The 16684-nt window shown below is 58.2% G+C and overlaps 1 protein-coding gene across 10 annotated transcripts in view; it reads right to left on the bottom strand.

Annotated features, from left to right (window-relative positions):
- Window positions 1-955: 955 nt before the first annotated feature.
- Window positions 956-16684, bottom strand: part of AGRN (agrin) — a 109726-nt gene continuing 93997 nt past the window's right edge. For 4 of the 10 annotated variants that reach the window (XM_039390849.1, XM_039390851.1, XM_039390853.1 and 1 more), the window contains 16 exons: window positions 15387-15579; window positions 14491-14706; window positions 13577-13806; window positions 12780-12914; window positions 12527-12623; window positions 12104-12268; window positions 11891-12002; window positions 10910-10921; window positions 9951-10067; window positions 9274-9463; window positions 8598-8685; window positions 7828-7851; window positions 5214-5246; window positions 3213-3437; window positions 2531-2634; window positions 956-1140 (listed from right to left, as the gene is read on the bottom strand). In XM_039390849.1, the coding sequence (XP_039246783.1) occupies window positions 983-1140; window positions 2531-2634; window positions 3213-3437; window positions 5214-5246; window positions 7828-7851; window positions 8598-8685; window positions 9274-9463; window positions 9951-10067; window positions 10910-10921; window positions 11891-12002; window positions 12104-12268; window positions 12527-12623; window positions 12780-12914; window positions 13577-13806; window positions 14491-14706; window positions 15387-15579 (2099 nt within the window). In that variant the 3' untranslated portion in view covers window positions 956-982. The remainder of the gene's footprint in view (window positions 1141-2530; window positions 2635-3212; window positions 3438-5213; window positions 5247-7827; window positions 7852-8597; window positions 8686-9273; window positions 9464-9950; window positions 10068-10909; window positions 10922-11890; window positions 12003-12103; window positions 12269-12526; window positions 12624-12779; window positions 12915-13576; window positions 13807-14490; window positions 14707-15386; window positions 15580-16684) is intronic. The other 6 variants (XM_027728582.2, XM_027728586.2, XM_027728583.2 and 3 more) reach the window with 4 other exon arrangements.

Below are 16684 nucleotides of genomic sequence, written 5' to 3'. Positions count from 1 at the left end.
TGGAAGAAGGGGGAGCACTTCCAGCCCTTGGAGAGGAGCTCCAAGTTATCCCCGGCGCACGGGAGGGCGAGGCTTGGTGGGCAGAAGCTCTTGGGAAGAGCAGCCAAGGGCAAACAGGTGGTTGGGACACGTCTGGATGAACACAAAGCGTGGAAATGAGGTTTCACAGCTGCTTCTGCACATGTCCAAGAGGAGGAGGAGGAGGAGGAGGAGGACGAGGAGGAGAACCAACAGAGAAAATCAACGTTTCCCCCCAGCACCTCTCAGTCCAGCAAACAGTCATAAGACAACCAAAGAGCAATGCTTTCCTGCCTGCTCAGAGCAGGCCTTGGTCTCTCTTCCAGTGCATGGCATCCCTGATTTTAACAGAGCATGAAGGAGAAAAGCACTTGAGATTCTTACACACATAAATTAGAGCGAGAGGAAGGAGGGGGGGAGGAGGGAGGTCGGGTGAGCACAGGGCCAGGGGAAGGCTTGGCAGAGCCAGACCCCGAAGCAGGGGTGGCAATTCCCACCTCCCTGCTCAGCCAGCACTGCAGAGGGGACGTTGGGGCCAGGCAGTGAATCCATGAAGGCCACAGGTCTTGCCAGCACCAGCATCTTTTCCCCCCCGCGGGCATGGACGACAACCCCAAGAACACAAGTGAGGAGAGGGGGAAAAAACAACCCCTCAAAAAAAGAAGCTTCAAGTATGAAGAAGATTTACAGCGTGATGGGCAAGTTCTTCTGTCACTTCTTGGAGACTTGGTTCAAGGTTTGTTCTTTGTTGCTGCTGTTTGATTCGAGTTCTGCCTGACCTGGATAGGCTGCAACCGAACGGATAACCCGAAAGAAAAAGGTGTCTCCTCCTCCCCTCCCTTTTTCCCCCCCTCCCTCCCTCCTCCCCCCCCAAAAATATAAAAAGCAATAAGTTTACAAAAATAGAAAATAATTACAGCAATAGGCAGGAGGGAGGGAAGGAGGAGGGAGGGTCTCTGGGGGTCTATTTGGCCGAGCAGTGTAATATCCTGGGGTTGTTTAAAGCGTCCTCCACCAGGTGCAGTTCTTGGCGGTCCACAAGGACATCCCGTATGCAGCCAACGAAGCCAGTGCTGTAGGCCTTGGGCAGCTTGTGAGCCACACTCAGCTTCTCCAGCCCCCCTGCAGGAGACACACAGAGCTCAGGGCACGGGGCAGGGGACAGCCAGACCGTCCCCAGCAGTGTCACACCCCCACGCACACACCGGCACCGCTGGGAACATCTCAGGAGGGAGCTGGGGGGGATTTCTTCCTGGAAAAGGGTTGTTAAACACTGCAAGGGGCTGCCCAGGGAGGTGGTGGAATGCCCATCCCTAGAGGTGTTCAAGGGACAACTGGATGTGGCATCAGTGCTCTGGGGTGGATCCCAGGTGGGGATGGGGCACAGGTTGGACTCGACCTCAGAGGTCTGTTCCAACCTTGGCCATTCTGTGAATGTCTTCCCAAGAGCAGGGAGAAACCTCTTTCCTGGCTAATAGTAAATATGAATTCATCAGTCAGTTAAATTAATTAGTTTTATGAAAATAAACAGTAGTTATCTTCACTTAGCTCAGTCGTGCCAGTTCCAACCATTGCCTGCAGGTTTCCTGAAGACACTTCAACCAGCGACTCGTTTCTATGGGTATTTCTATTCTCCAGCTATTTTTATTCTAAAATACACATTTCAACTCAAAAGTTTCCTTTCCCTTGGGGATTGGTCCCAAATCCAAACTGAATTTTAGTTCAGTTACTGCAACATCAACTCTGGGCTCATTACACAGGAAATACATTGGAATTACGAGGGGCTGATTGCAAACACAACTTTTGGAGGGGCCAGTGGGGAAGCCAAACAAAAATCTCTCATGGACTAATTCTGCTTTGCACATAAACTTCCAGGCTGATTTCAGAAGGAGAAATGGCCCCCAGGATCCTCTCTTTTTCACAGGCAAGACAACATTTTTGAATATGAACTCCTTGGGAGTCAGGTTAGACCTGAACTACAGGCTTAGACTGGGGAGATAACAACAGATGCTTCCAAAAAGTGTAAATGGAATCTAAGTCCATTTTTCCCTGTCAGGGTGGGCAGGTCCTGGCACAGGTTGCCCAGAGAAGCTGTGGCTGCCCCATCCCTGGAGGTGTCCAAGGCCAGGTTGGACAGGGCTTGGAGCAACCTGGGACAGTGGAAGGTGTCCCTGCCCATGGCAGGGGGTGGAACAAGATGAGTTTTAAGGTCCCTTCCAACCCAAACCATTCTGTGATTCTGTGATTCTGATTCACTGTTTTTTCCAGGCCAGCCAATGGGCACACTGTGCCATGGGAAGGACTGGCATTGGTGGGTAAAGCCAACCCCTCATCCCTCGGTGTCACCACCACCCTGCCCTGGTAGGCAGAGAACAAGCAGGGGAATGTTTAGGTCACCTGGGAGACAAAGATGTCGTGTTGAAGCAAGGCAGGGAGCATCCCCACCCCATTCCACCTCTGAATCCCTCAGCAAGGGGCACAGGGGACGCTCACCCTGCCCACACCAACTCACCCAGCCACAGGGCCCCGTCTGTGTCCAGCTGGGTTGCACCAAGTGGAGAAGAACCAGCGATGGGAGCTTCGTTCCCAACCTGGAGGGAGCCTTCCCTCTGTACCCTGCTCCCAGAGGGAGGGAAGAAGGAACAGAAGATGATTAGAGGACAAACCCAGAGGTGTTCCCTCTGCTTTGCACCAAACCCTGGCACTGGGCACCATCAGCCCTTCTCCAGCTGCAAAGGCGAAGGGAGCTGAGCCCTCCTCTCCCTCTGGCTGTGACACGGAGCAGTCCTTGCTCCAGTGCTCCCCTCCAGCATCCCCACGGCCTCCCACAGCCCCACCACCAGCCCTGCCAGCGGCCACAGCTCCCTCCAGAGCCACCAGCAGCAATCCCTGGCACGCCGGGCACATGATCCTCACCACTCCCACCACCACCAAAAATAACGAGGGGCAGCTCGGGCTCAACGCGGCCAGAATGTCAAACCCTCAAATAAAAGGCACAGACCTCCCAGGCCTCCTCGTTCCTGCCCCTCTGACATTTCCAGGCGTGCCCCAACACGCTGCCCTCCGCAGGGCACTGCCCACATGCCTCTCCTCTATTATTATCCGGGGGCAGGAGCGATCCTTGGGGATCACGGGGCGCCGTGACTCAGCTCGCCCGGCCCGCTCCCGCTTTTCCCTCCCTCCAGCCTTCCCACCTGGAGGCTTTGATGTGGATCCACTGGTTGGTGTTGACTGGGACTGTGGATCTGAGGACGACTGGCTTGGAGCCCAGGTCGTAGGTCATCTGCACGAACCCATCCACGATGGCCAGGGCGATGTAGTCCGAGCGCTCCAGCCCCTTCCCGCTCCACAGGATCAGCCCCTGCGTGGCCTCTGTTTTGATGCTCAGCTCGAAGTGGTTGGACTGCAGGGCCTTCTCACTGCGTGGGGAGATGGGGGCAGAGTGAAAAACAAGGCAGCTCCTTGGAGCAGCCTTCTCTTCCCAGCCAGCTGGCTCACCTGCTGGGAGAACCTCCAGCCAGCTCCTGGCATCAGGCTACACGTGGGGTCTGTCCCTACCTGAGGGGTTGGCAGACTTTGGGGCATGAGAATGCCTGGGGTCTGCCCCTGCCTGAGGGGGTCACAGATTTTGGGATATCAGAATGCCTGGGGTCTGTCCCTGCCTGAGGGGTCACAGATTTTGGGATATCAGAATGCCTGGGGTCTGTCCCTACCTGAGGGGTCACAGATTTTGGGATATCAGATTGCCTGGGGTCTGCCCCTGCCTGAGGGGTTGGCAGACTTTGGGATATCAGAAAGCCTGGTGCCTGGGGTGGGAGCAGATGGGAAGCTCTAAACCAGGCCAGAGGATCAAAGGAATGGCCCTCGAGGTCTCTAACCCAGCTCCCACTCAAAGCAGGATTCAGAGCAGGGGCTCTGCCTAGATGAGCTTGGGAACTCCTCCATCCAACTAAGCCTGGAGCCCCTCCATCCTCCTGCTGATCTGAGCAGGGTCTGCACAGTTCTCCTGGTGTTTTTTCCCCACTATCCAGCTTGAACCTCCAAAGCCACGGGGCTCCTGCTCCTTCCTTTTGCCCCCCAGGAGCACAGAGAGCAGGGACATCAATCCCTGCAGGCTGTGACACACCAGCCTCGCTCCCCAGGGCTGGGGACTGTGACAGGCTGAGCAGTTTGAAGGGGAGGGAGGCTGCCCACACAGGCAGCAAAGCCTTCTTTCTCCTACATGAGGTGTCTTTTCCCAAGGGAGGAACGGAGGAAGGACGGGATTTCCTCCACGTTGGCATCCCCATCTCTGCTCAGTCCCTTTTGGAATGGGCACAAGGCTCTTGGCAACAGCTGAGGTTGCCCTGTGGGGTGGCCACAGGGATGCTGAGACACGGAGACTGGACAACATGGACAACACAGACAGCTTTTTATTCCCAAGGGACACTGCACCTAAAGGGCTGGACGAGGCTCTGCACGAAGCCTGAGGTACTGCCAGGGTACCTCAGCCTGTCCCCTGCTGCCACCCCTGGAGTGCTGTGTCCAGTTCTGGGCCCCTCAGCTCAGGAAGGACATGGAGGGGCTGGAGCAGGTCCAGAGAAGAGCAACAAGGCTGGGGAAGGGACTGGAGCACAAGTGCTGTGAGGAGAGGCTGAGGGAGCTGGGGCTGTTCAGCCTGGAGAAGAGGAGGCTCAGGGGAGACCTCCTCACTCTCTGCAACTCCCTGCCAGGAGGGGGGAGCCAGGGGGGGGTTGGTCTCTTTTCCCATCAGCAAGACAAGAGGGCTGGGTCTTGAGCTGTGCCAGGGGAGGTTTAGGTTGGATATTGGGAAGAATTTCTTTGCAGAGAGGGTGCTCAGCCATTGCAATGGGCTGCCCAGGGAAGTGGGGGATTCTCCGTCCCTGGAGGTCTTTAAGCTGAGACTGGATGTGGCATCAGTGCCATGGGCTGGGAACCACGGCGGGGTTGGATCAAGGGTTGGACTTGATGATCTCAGAGGTCCCTTCCAACCCAGCTGATTCTCTGATTCTATGATCCTGGGCTGGAGGGTTGGGGCTCCCTCCCTGTTTGCTCCCCCTCTGCAGAGCTGTATCCCTCACAAATAAAAAGCCAAGGATCTGGGCACACAGGACACACACACAGGGAGACACAGACATGCTGAGGCAGCGACAGCAGAGCACGAGACACGAGAGCACAAAGCCTGGCTCACTCACCTGGGCTCCACGGGATAGTCCAGCGCCTCGGGACTCAGGTGGGGGAAGAAAGGGGAGCGTGCCATAAGCAGGGGGCAGCAGAGGAGACCCTTCCCTTCCCTCCCACCCCCCTGGCACACAGGGAACAGCCCCTGCTCAGCACCAGCAGCTCTTCATCCTACCCGGAACCTGCCCAGCGTGAGTGGGGAGCACCAGGAACTGTCCTGGAGGTGGATGAGTCGCCTCCAACACGTTTGGAAGTGGTGGCTTAGCCAGGGGGGAGCAGGATAATGCCAAGGAGGGAATCCAGCCCTGTGCTGGTGGGGTGGGGATGCTCCAATGTGCTCCTGGGGTCTGGAGCACAGCTCTCTGAGGGGTGGTGGAGGGAGCTGGGGGGGCTCAGCCTGGAGGAAAGGAGGCTCGGGAAGGACCTTCTCACTCTTTACAACTCCCTGACAGGAGAGGGGAGCCAGGTGGGGGTCAGGGTCAGTCCCTTCTCCCCAGGGAACAAGCAACAGGACGAGAGGAAACGGCTCAAGTTGCACCAGCAGAGGTTTAGTTTGGATTTTAGGGAAAATTTCTTCACTGAAAACGTGGTCAAGCTTTGGAACAGGCTGCCCAAGGCAGTGGTGGAATCATCACCCCCTGGAAGTGCTCAAAAAATGTGTGGATGTGGCATCTGGGGACGTGGTTTAGTGCTGCTGGGTTAACAGCTGGATTTCATGATTTTAGAAGGCTTTTCCAACCTCAATGATCCCATGATTCCATGATCCAGTGTTCCTGGTGCTCACCCACGCTGCTGGGGTGTGGATTCCAGGGACACACTGCTGGGGGAAGGGAGCTGTGGGTCCCTGGCCCTGCACAAGGACCCTTCCCTGCAGGAATTCTCTTGGAATCACAGAATCACTCGGGTTGGGAAGGCCCTCCAAGATCATCCAGCACAGAGCTCACCACTAAACCACATCCCCCAGTGCCACATCCACACATTTTTGGAACACTTCCAGGGGTGGTGCCTCCACCACCGCCCTGGCCAGCCTGTCCCAATGCCTGACCACCCTTCCAGTGGAGAAATCTTCCCTGATATCCAACCTAAACCTCCCCTTGAGGCAACTTGAGGCCGTGTCCTCTCGTCCTGTCTTTGGGGTGTTGCAGAACGGGCTCCCATGGAGTGGAACTGTCACACACAGCCTCTGAGTCAGCCTTGGGGCACTTGCAGAACAGGGTGTGCGTGGAGAAGGGGAAATCCAGGAGTCCAGCTGTCCCTCTGGCACTGCAGGTCCCGCGTTACATTCAACTCCAACGACATGTATGGATAAAAATGGATGTGCCAGTAAAAAAGGTACGGGCATGTCACGGCCAGCAGAGCCCAGAGAAGCACTGGCAGTGTTAGTCCTGCCCAGGGCACACCCCAGTGTCTGCCTGGAGGCACAAAAAACCCCTACTTTTATGGGTCCCTCAGCCTGGCAAGGCTGGCGAGGGCGGCGGCCACATCCCAGCAGAGGAATATGGGGAGAAACACTAAAGCTCCCTCACAGGATGGGGCATGCACAGCCAAAATAGGCTGGGCCAGGCAGGGAGGAGGCTGGGAATGGTGGCCTTCCCTTTGCAGAGCACTGGGAGAGGCAGGACACCTTCTGCTCGTGGCTCTGGGGGTGCAGAGGGACAGCGGGGCACTGGTGCGGGTCACTACAGGCTCTCGCTGCTGGAGGGCACTACCCAGCTCAGGAGGATACTTAGGATGCTCCTGAAAAGCCCTTTCCAAACCCAGGGCACCTCCCCAAGTGCTGTGAACATGCAGGTGATGGCTCTGTGGCTCCCCAGGCGCTGACACACATGCACACACCAGCTCAGCCCCCCACGCCCCTGCCTGAGCCCAGCTGGGAGAAAATGAGGTGAGATGGGGATGGGACAGGCAGGAATCTCTCCAGCTCTCCCCCAGACACCTGGGAATAGATCTGCATGGAGCAGGGCTTCCATTCCACCCCTGGTGCTCAGCAGGACAGACAGACAGACAGCAAATCACAGCTGTCAGGGCTGCTCTAGGGAAGAAGTTTCTGCCCATTCACCTGCCCAGACCCTTCCTCTGACCCCCTGTCCCCACTGCATCTTTGGAAGGGCTCCCAGGCCACACACTCTGGCTGGGGAACATCCTCCCAGTGCCCTGCCTGGCCTCCCCTCTAGAGCAGCAATGCCCCATCCATGGTGGAAAAACTCAGGGCAGGATCAGCACCCTGGATTTCCATCAGCTGCTGGTGGAACAGTGAGTCACAGGAACCTTCCTCCTCTGTGCCCAGCCTTAAACTGTGCTTAAAGAACTCTGCTGAACTTAAAAAAATCATGCTTAAAAATGAAACTATGGAGAGCTGGGACAACATCTGGCTGTGGCAGAGCCAGGACAACATCTGGTTGTGGCAGAGCCGGGTCGGGCAGCTCCTGCTGCGCCCTGTCTGGGCACCAAGAGCTGTGGTCAGTCCCTGAGTCCTCCTCCCCCCAAAACAGGAACACCTGCCCGTGGCAGACCCCAGGAGAGGGCCCAAATTCCTCCCCCCATCCCTGCCCTGTGCTCCCCCAGGGGTGGGCTGAGGTTGGGGTGTCGATGGTGAGGGCAGAGGGGAGCAGGGAGGGCTGTACTTACGCAGGGATCTCATTGCCCAGGTGGCTTGAAAACAAAGAAACAGGGACATTGAGAAGGGACAGACAGACAGAGAGACTGACAGACAACAGCTCAGCACGGACACCCTCCCAGGCAGGGTGTTAGGACACAGGGAAGCCGAGGGTGTGACGGGCAGATGGGTGAAGTCTCATCCAACACCCTTTCCCAGTTGCCCTGGAGCTGGGAATTAACCAGAGGGACACAGTGGTGAGGAAGGAAGGGCACTGAGCCAGGCCACGGCGGAACCAGAGGGTCCTGAAGGAGAAACATCCAGCCCAGAGGCCGTGCAGGACCTCAGGCAGCAGCTCTGCCCACCCTGAGGGAGCAGCCCCAGGGAGCAGCATGGCCACAGACACCACGGGGTGCACCCCAGCACCCCCAGCACGGGGCTGGGCAGAGCCTGGGGAAGGTCAGACGGGTCCCACAGCAGGGATGGCCCAGCTGTGCTGGCAGAATGACCCTTGTGGCACAAACAGGCAGGGACACAAAGGATGCAGCTCCATCCCACCCCCAGAGCAAGCTGTGCTGACCCAGGTGCCCCACACACAGCCAGACCTGAAGCTGGCCAGGCACTGCTGTTTTGGGGCAAATCCTCTGCCAGCAAGGCAGTTTTAGAGGTCAGGGCTGGAACTGGCTGCTCAGAGCCCCAGTTTGGTTTGCTTCCCTTTGGAATTCCTTGATCCCAGCTCTTCCTCCTGCTGTCAGCCCTATCTCCTCGTTTGGAGCTCGGTTCAGCCCAGCAGCCCAGTTACCTCTTGGTGACAGCATTGTGGTACTCCATGTATGTCCTGCCATCAAAGGCAATGGCCTCTGCATCCCCAGCAGCCTTCTCGATGATCACTGGGGGTGGGAAAGACAAGAGCTGTCAGGATCTGCCCCTGGAGACCAGGAAAATGCCCCTTTACACTGAGCATCCCTAAGAGGATGAAGGCAAGCACCAACCTGCCACCCCCTGGGGCGTGTCAGCCCCGGGGCACTCCAAGCAAGCCCCTGGAGAGGTTTGCTGTGGCTTTAGGGTATGGAATTTCGGGACCATCTCCTCGTTTTGCAGCCAACAGTCATCAATTGTCAGTCAAACTTAAACTGGAATTTCAGTTTGATGGCTTCAAACTTAATAATAGAGGGAAGGTTTAGATGGGATATTAGGAAGAAATTGTTCCCTGTGAGGGTGGTGAGGCCCTGGCACAGGTTGCCCAGAGAAGCTGTGGCTGCCCCATCCCTGGGAGTGTCCAAGGCCAGGTTGGAGCAACTTTGGCTAGGGGAAGGGTTCTCCTGCCCATGGAAAATGAGATGATTTTTAAGGTCCCTTCCAACACAAAACATTCCAGGACTCTACGAAGGACAAGATCTCCTGCACTGTCCTGCTGCCACCAGCCACGTCTGGTAGTGTGGGTGAGGGTCCACACCCAGCCCACCCTGGTCCCTCACCTTTCTCACAGTGGGCCCCGTGGAAGCCCCTCTGGCAGGCACACTCGTAGCTCTCCAGCCTGGGGCTGCAGGTGCCCCCGTTCTGGCAGGGGTTGGGTTTCTGGGTGCAGGGGTGGCCCCGGAAGGGCGAGATCTCGATGGCGCTGCGGATGTTCTGCTCCGTCAGCAGGGGATCCCCCTTGATGGAGATCTGGCACGTGCAGGCAGGAGGAAACACAGGAGTTATGTCATCCAGGAGGTGGGGAGGCCCTGGCACAGGTTTGCCCAGAGAAGCTGCGGCTGCCCCATCCCCTGGGAGTGTCCAAGGCCAGGTTGGAGCAAGCTGGGCTAGTGGGAGGTGTCCCTGCCCGTGGCAAGGGGTGGAATGGGATGGGCTTTAAGGTCCTTTCCAACCCAAACCATTCCATGATTCTATGGTGATCCTCCACCATCCCATCTCTCTGCCATGGGGGGACAGAGGGCAGTGTCCTTGGGGATAAGGGGAGACGGGAACCAGCCCCAAGCCCCACGTGTTCCTCTGACGCACCTTTGCCTCCCCTCCTGCCACTTTTCCACCAGGGGTGCTCCCCGTGGGACCCACAGGCCCACTGCCAGGCTCCTCCTCACTCCCCTCCAGCAGTACCAGGGCAGATGGCACATCTCCCAGCTGGACACTGGGCTGCCCAGCAGGACCTTACCCTCTGCACAGCCCCCTCGAAGCTGGTGGAGATGGCAGCTGCTCGAGCCAGCTTGCTGAAATCAGGGGCTCCTCCAACGTAAAACGGCTCCTTCAGGTTCAGGTAGGTGTGAGGCACCTGGGGAGGAGAGGGGAGATGATGGAGAAGATGTCAGGATATCCCTGGGTGTCCCGTGCAGGCCCAGGAGTTGCCCGTGATGAGCCCTGTGGGTCCCTTCCAATGTAGGATGTTCTCTGATTCTATGAAAGGGGCCTCCAGGAAACCTCCTCATGCCAAGCTGCGAGGTCCCACCCACCAGCAGGCACCTGGAAAAGGTTCCCTGGGGGTTTAATTTTGGGGAGATGCTGTTTCTAATGCTCTCAGGCGTGAAGGGGGGGCTCTAGTTTTGCGTGACCCCCCAAACCAAGTAACCAAAGTCTCTCTGGGGGTGATGTTCAAACCCAAACGCATTCCAGAAGGATTCAGCTTGGGTTCTCCTGGCTGCTACAGGTTGCCGTGGCTAGAGGAGGTTCTCCTGCATCCCACATGGTGTGTGTTTGGAGGAGAAATCTCCCTCCTTGCTGTCACCCTGCGGTCCCATCTGCCCAGCCTGGAAAATCCCAGGAGAGTCTCCAACCGCAGGGTTCTCCAAGCAGGAATGCTGTCCCTTCCTGGGCACCTGGGATGGAGCCAGGGGCACAGCAGAGATGGGGTTATATGGATCACTAGCTAGTGCTTCGTGGAGTTAAAAAAATGATCAGATTAATCGAAATGCTTCCAGAACAAAATGCAACGGCTGGCTGGGGATGAATGATGGAAGAGGAAACGAGTGTCTCTAATCTAAAGAGATCCTAAAGCTGCTCGGTCAGATGGGAAGGGGAGTGGGTGAAACACTGGGATCTGGATGGAGAACAAAAAAAAAAGAACGAGGTGCCAATGGCAGATGAGATGGAGGTGTGGTGGTTCATACTTATCTTTACCTTACGGGATTTCTGGGATCCAGAGACAGCAGGGGAGGGAAAATTACAAATGGAAATCAAAGGGAGAGAGAAAAAGAGAGAGAGAGAAAAAGGGAGATCAGTGGGTGACATTGCAACATGCAGGGCCACAAGACCCCCGCTGCCACCAGTGCTGGGGTAGCCAGGGAGGGGAAGGGGGGCTGCAGAAGGTGACAGGAGGGTCCCTGCCACCCAGGGGTGAGCTGTGCTGGGAGAGAAGCTTGAGAAGAGCAGAGCGAGGGGAGGAAGAAATCCCTTCTTTTCCAGGAATGCTGTGTAATCCTGGTGCTGCACTTCTAGGTGGATCTTATAGATGAGTTCAGCAGCAATCAGGGCTTTTCCTGCACTATCAGCTTCCCAGCTGGAAAGGGGGGTTAAAGGAACCCCAGGGGTCTGCAGACAGAAGTGCAGAGGGACAGGGGACGGGGAGAAGTTGGAGGGGGAAGCTGCCAGCTGGGAAACAGAGAGGAGGCACTGATGGATTCAGCAGCAGCAGTGCCAAGGGGCTTTCCCTGCTCTGTGACCTCCTCCTGGCTGAGCTCTCTGTGCTGGGGGGGCTCTTGAGCCCCCACCGTGGAGGACACAGGCTCAAAGCCACAGGTAGCACAGGTGCCTCACGTGCCTGCCCCGATCCAGGGACAGTCGAGGATCTGAGATAAAGAGTGGGGAGGTGGATGTGTGTGAGGGGGCTCAAAGGCATTCCTGAAACCTGGCAGGGGCTCTGCAGCCCTGTGTACAGGGCACAGGGAGGCAGCAAGGGCTGGGAGAGGTGTGCAGGGAGACAGGCACGCTCTGCCTGCAGCACCCTCTCCTCCCCAGGGCCTGCCCGCTCCTCCTCCACCTCTGAAGCCGTGTGCCACAGGGATTAAAAGCCCAGGAGCCTGGGGAATTCTCAGCTCGTTCCACACGTGACAGGAGCAGGGCTGGAAGCCCAGAGAGCCCCCTCCTGAGCCACCAACTCACCGGTGACTCCCCCATCACCCTCTCGCCGTTGTTGATCCTCATGACCCCCTTGCGCCCGTTCCTCTCCAGCAGGACACTCGTCCAGGTGTTGAGGGGAACCGGCTCTTTGCTCCTGGGTGGTGAGAAGGGGGGAGAAGACACACAGGTGAGAGCTCTGCCATCAGCAGAGCGCTGAGAAACCTCCCCTGAGCAGCCCGGGCTGGGCCCCCTCACCTGAGCACGGCTGCCCCCTTGCCCAGGTCGTATCTGTACTCCAGGTACCCGTCGTGCAGGGCCAGGGACACGAAGTCCCCCTTGCCATCTGTCTTCTGGCCGTTGTAGAAGATCATTCCACTGGGGTTCTTGGCCAGGAACACAACTTCCATGGACATTTTCTCCCTGAGGAAAGAAGGGTTATTAATAACCCTCCAACCCAGCAGCCCCTCGTGCTCTCTTCCTCCACCCCCATGCACTGAGCCCTTGGAATAACTCTGCCTGCCCGGGGCTATGGGATTGGCAGAGAGATGCCACCCCTGCAAGGCACCCTGGGTGGGTGAGAGGCACACCTGCTGTGCTCAGGATGCTGCTCTGTGGTGTCTCTTTACCCACCAGGCAGGTGATGCCCTCACGGGCCACCCTCATACCCCTGGCACTTACTGCAGGTCAGGAACGAAGGTCTGCAGCCCGTTCAGCTCCAGGTAGGAGAAGCCATTGAACTCCGGGAGGAAGGGCATGGTGTGGTCCTGCTCTGTCACTGGGCACAAACGAGGGGATGGTGAGGGAGGGGAGGCAGAGCAGCTTCAGCCAGTGCCCCAGAGCCACAGCGGGCGAGGCCACCGCCCGGGCTGGGCACGCTGAGCTCCGTCCACCCCCTGCCCCAGCCCCGCTCCTCCGCCGGCTCCCGTCCCACCTCGCTCGCAGAAGTCTCCTTCCCGGCCCATGGGGCAGGCACACAGGGCACCCCCCTCGGGCAGCACCAGGCAGGTGGCAGAGACGTGGCAGGGCGAGGGCTCGCAGGGGTTCCTCTCGTCGGCGCACGTGGGCCCTGCGGCGGGACAGGCAGCGTCACCCCCGCGCCACAGACCGACAGCCCAACGTCCCTGCTGCCCCCTGATCCCCCCCCAGCCTCTGGCTCAGGCTGGGTCCCCATGACCCAGGAAGCCCCCACAGCTGGCACCCACAGCCACCCTTGGCTGGCTACGCCCCTAAAATGCGAGGGGATGTTATTTTGTGCAGGAAAGCCAACAGGTCCTGGCCCTTCTGTCCTTGTGAACAGGGCTACACCCCAGACCTACTGACCTCACTGCAGGAGGCTTCATCCTCCACTTCTCCCTCTGTCCCACTGCTGACACTCCCCTCCCCACTGGGCTGATCCCAGAGGCTCTGGGATCCCAAAGGACCACCCAGCAGGATGAGGAGCCCAGCCCTGCTCTGCCTGCAGCCCCCTCCCCACTCTGATGATCTCAGAGGCTCTAGGATTGCTCAGGACCACCCAGCAGGATGAGGAGCCCAGCCCTGCCCCGCCTGCAGCCCCCTCCCCACTGTGATGATCCCAGAGACTCTGGGATCCCAAAAGACCACCCAGCAGGATGAGGAGCCCAGCCCTGCCCTGCCTACAGCCCCCTCCCCACTCTGATGATCCCATAGGCTCTGGGATCCCACAGGACCACCCAGCAGGACGAGGAGCCTGCAGCCCCCTCCCCGTACCGGTGTAGGTGTGGCGGCACTCGCAGTGGAACATCTCTGCCTCCTTGACGTGGCAGATGCCCCCGTGGTGGCAGGGGTTGGGGTGGCAGGGGTCGTTGCCACACTCGCCCACCCCGCTGCCGTAGAGGACGTCGCTGCCCTTCTCCCGCAGGTCGTACATCTGGTTGTTCACGTCCAGGAGGCGGATGCAGCCCTTGAGCCCCGTGGTGGCCGTGGTGTGATCTGCCACCCTGAGGGGACAGAGCTCGGGGTCACTGGGGCTTTTGGTCGCTCCAAGGATGTGGGTCAGGCTGTGCTCCCCCACAGGGCACAGATCACAGAATGGTTTAGGCTGGAGAAGAGCTCTGAGATCATCGAGTCCAATCTGTGCCTGATCACCCCCACCCTGTCCCCCAGCCCAGAGCACTGAGGGCCACGACCAGTCCTTCCTCGGACACCTCCAGGGATGGGGACTCCATTACCTCCCTGGGCAGCCCCTTCCAATGCCTGACCACCCTTTCCAGGAAGAAATTCCTCCTAATGTCCAACCTGAATCTCCTCTGGTGCAGCTCAAGGCTGTTCCCTCTCCTCCTGTCCCTTGTTCCCTGGGAGCAGAGCCCGACCCCCCCTGGCTCTCCCCTCCTGTCAGGGAGTCACAGAGAGCTAAAAGGTCCCCCCCTGAGCCTCTTCTTCTCCAGGCTGAGCCCCCCCAGCTCCTCATAGGATACTCCAGCCCCTTCCCCAGCTCCATTTCCCTTCCCTGGACTCACTCCAGCCCCGCAACGTCTCTCTTCCAGTGAGGGCCCCAAAACCAGACACAGCCCTGGAGGTGCCTCACCAACACAGACGGATGATCACTTAAGAAGCCCCCCCAGCCCCCCACGAAGCAGTGGCGGGCGCTGTGGCCCGGGGACAGCCCCCAGCCCCACACTCACACGGCCATCTGGTCGTCGGGCGCTCCCCCGATGAACAGGTCGGTGTCCAGGTTGAGCCCGTCGGTGCCCGGGGGGCTCTCCCCGCTCACGTGGGGCTCCCCATCCACGGAGAGCATCCCACTGCGCCGGTTCCTGTTCACCACCAGCTGGTGCCACTTGCCAGGCTCCACACGGACCTTGCTGGTGATGACGCCCGTGCCAGAGCCCGTGTTGAACCTGCAGGAGAAAAGAGGGGCGGGGGAGAGGGCCGTGTTCATGCCATCCCGCAGAAAGGTGACACCTGTGTCAGGTGACATCTCCCAGGGAGAAGCTGGGAGCGCTTGGGAGACCCCCCCTCCCTGCCCACCTGTGTGCCAGGCTGCCCTCAGAGCACGCTCTGCCCACCCCCCCTGAGCGTCAGGACTGCCTGAGGACTCATCTCCTCCACCTCACCTCATTCCAAATCTGTCCCTTTGGCTTTTGGAATGGGGGGGAGGGGGAAAAAAATAAAAAGTCATTCCAGCTCAGATTTCTGGGGCCTTTCTCCCTTTCCTTTTTTTCCACCTGTGTTTCTTTTCTCGGTACAAAAAAAAAAAAAAAAAAGAGAAAACCACCACCCAAAAAAAAAAAGAAAAAAAAGATCTCTCGCTCGCCCCAAAAAAATCAACCTCCCACACCTTCCAGCTTTTCAAAATTCAAACTGAAATCACTGAATTAACTTTGCTGAAAAGTGCCAGAGGGAACAAGCTCCCTATCACATCCAAAAAAAAAACCCTTCTCCTCTCCTCATCTCTTTGATTCCGGGTCTCTCAGAACACAAGTCCAAGCCCTGCATCCTCCTGATGTTCTGCGAGGACCGTTCTGGCTGGAGCAAGCCCACCTTCCTCCCCACCAGCTGGGGCTGGGAGGGCACCCACCTGAGCTCCACGAAGCCGCCCACCAGGGCCAGGGAGATGAAGTCCTTGCCGCGGTTCTGGCCGTTGTAGAGCAGCAGCCCCCCGAGCTCCAGGGTGCGGAACTCCATGGCGATGCGCACCGTGTGATACGCCTTCATCATCTTGAACGCCAGGTAGGACTTGCCCCCGAAGCTGGGGATGAAGTACCTGATAGCTGCAAGAGCCAGGAGATGAATGAAGAGGGGACAGAAGGACACAGAGCCTGATGTGAGCCCGGGAATGTTTTCGACCTGTCCGGACACGGAGCTCTTGGGAAGGGGCGGAGAGAAGCTGGTTGTCTCCTCTGAGCCCACGCTCACCCCGTCACCACCTCCCAGACATTCACACTGGTACCCAAAACCCCTCTTGTGATGCCATTCTCCCCAAAGATGCTCCCAGGCTTTAAAGATCTGTGGTGTTGCTCCCCCAACCAGCTCCTCCCAGTTAAAAACCAGTGCTGCTGGTCCTTTCCGGGCCCCTGTGCCATCATCCGAGCTCTGCTGCACACACAGCATCTCGTAACTCAGCTTCCCTGCTCCTTAGATAATTTTTATCTCTCCTCCCAGAATCCCACATGACAGATTTACATTCATCACTCCAGGCTTTTGTTCACCGTGGCTGAGGTTTTCCAAGAGATCTGAGAGGCCAAGCCCTATTAAAATGAACAGGGCTGGACACCCACAGCTTGGAGCGCTCCAGATTATGGCTTTAGGGACAAAGCTTTTCAGGAATAAGCACTCCCAGCCGCCCAGAGTCCCCAGCATGACCCCAAACTGCCAGTGGGGGCTCACAGTAAATAACAGCAGCTCTGGGTAAGCGTGCTGCCAGTCTCCAGCTGCTTGTTAAGCTGCTCCAAGCACTGGGAAATAGAGGCTGGATTATCAGAACACATCTCCCCAGGCTGGAGAGGATGGTCAGTGCCTGGCTGTGTCACACTGGCAGGCAGGAGCTGTGAGGGGCAGTGCCCCGAGCTGAGCTAACACAGCAGCAGCTCCCGATCCCCCGGTGCTTCGGGGCACTGCTGGATCAGGAGCGGAGCCAGGGGGAAATCACTCCTGGCACCTCGCAGCCTTTTACAATGAATAGCACATGTACAACCTGCTGTGGCAGAGCTGAGATTACAGCCCATTAAAGCAGCCCCTGCAGTGCCAGTGCCAATTCCGGGGCCGGATTTGAACGTTCCCCCCATCCCTCCATCACCAGCCAACGCGTTCGCTGGAGTCGCCCGACGCGGGATGTTCCCGCTCCAGGCCAGGTTGGACGGGGCTTGGAGCAACCTG

Source organism: Pipra filicauda, unplaced genomic scaffold (assembly GCF_003945595.2).
Source record: "Pipra filicauda isolate LSUMZ 115617 unplaced genomic scaffold, ASM394559v2 scaffold87_size3191425_pilon, whole genome shotgun sequence".
In the NCBI taxonomy this organism is placed as follows: Eukaryota; Metazoa; Chordata; class Aves; order Passeriformes; family Pipridae; genus Pipra; species Pipra filicauda.
This window is presented reverse-complemented; position numbering and strand designations above follow the sequence as displayed.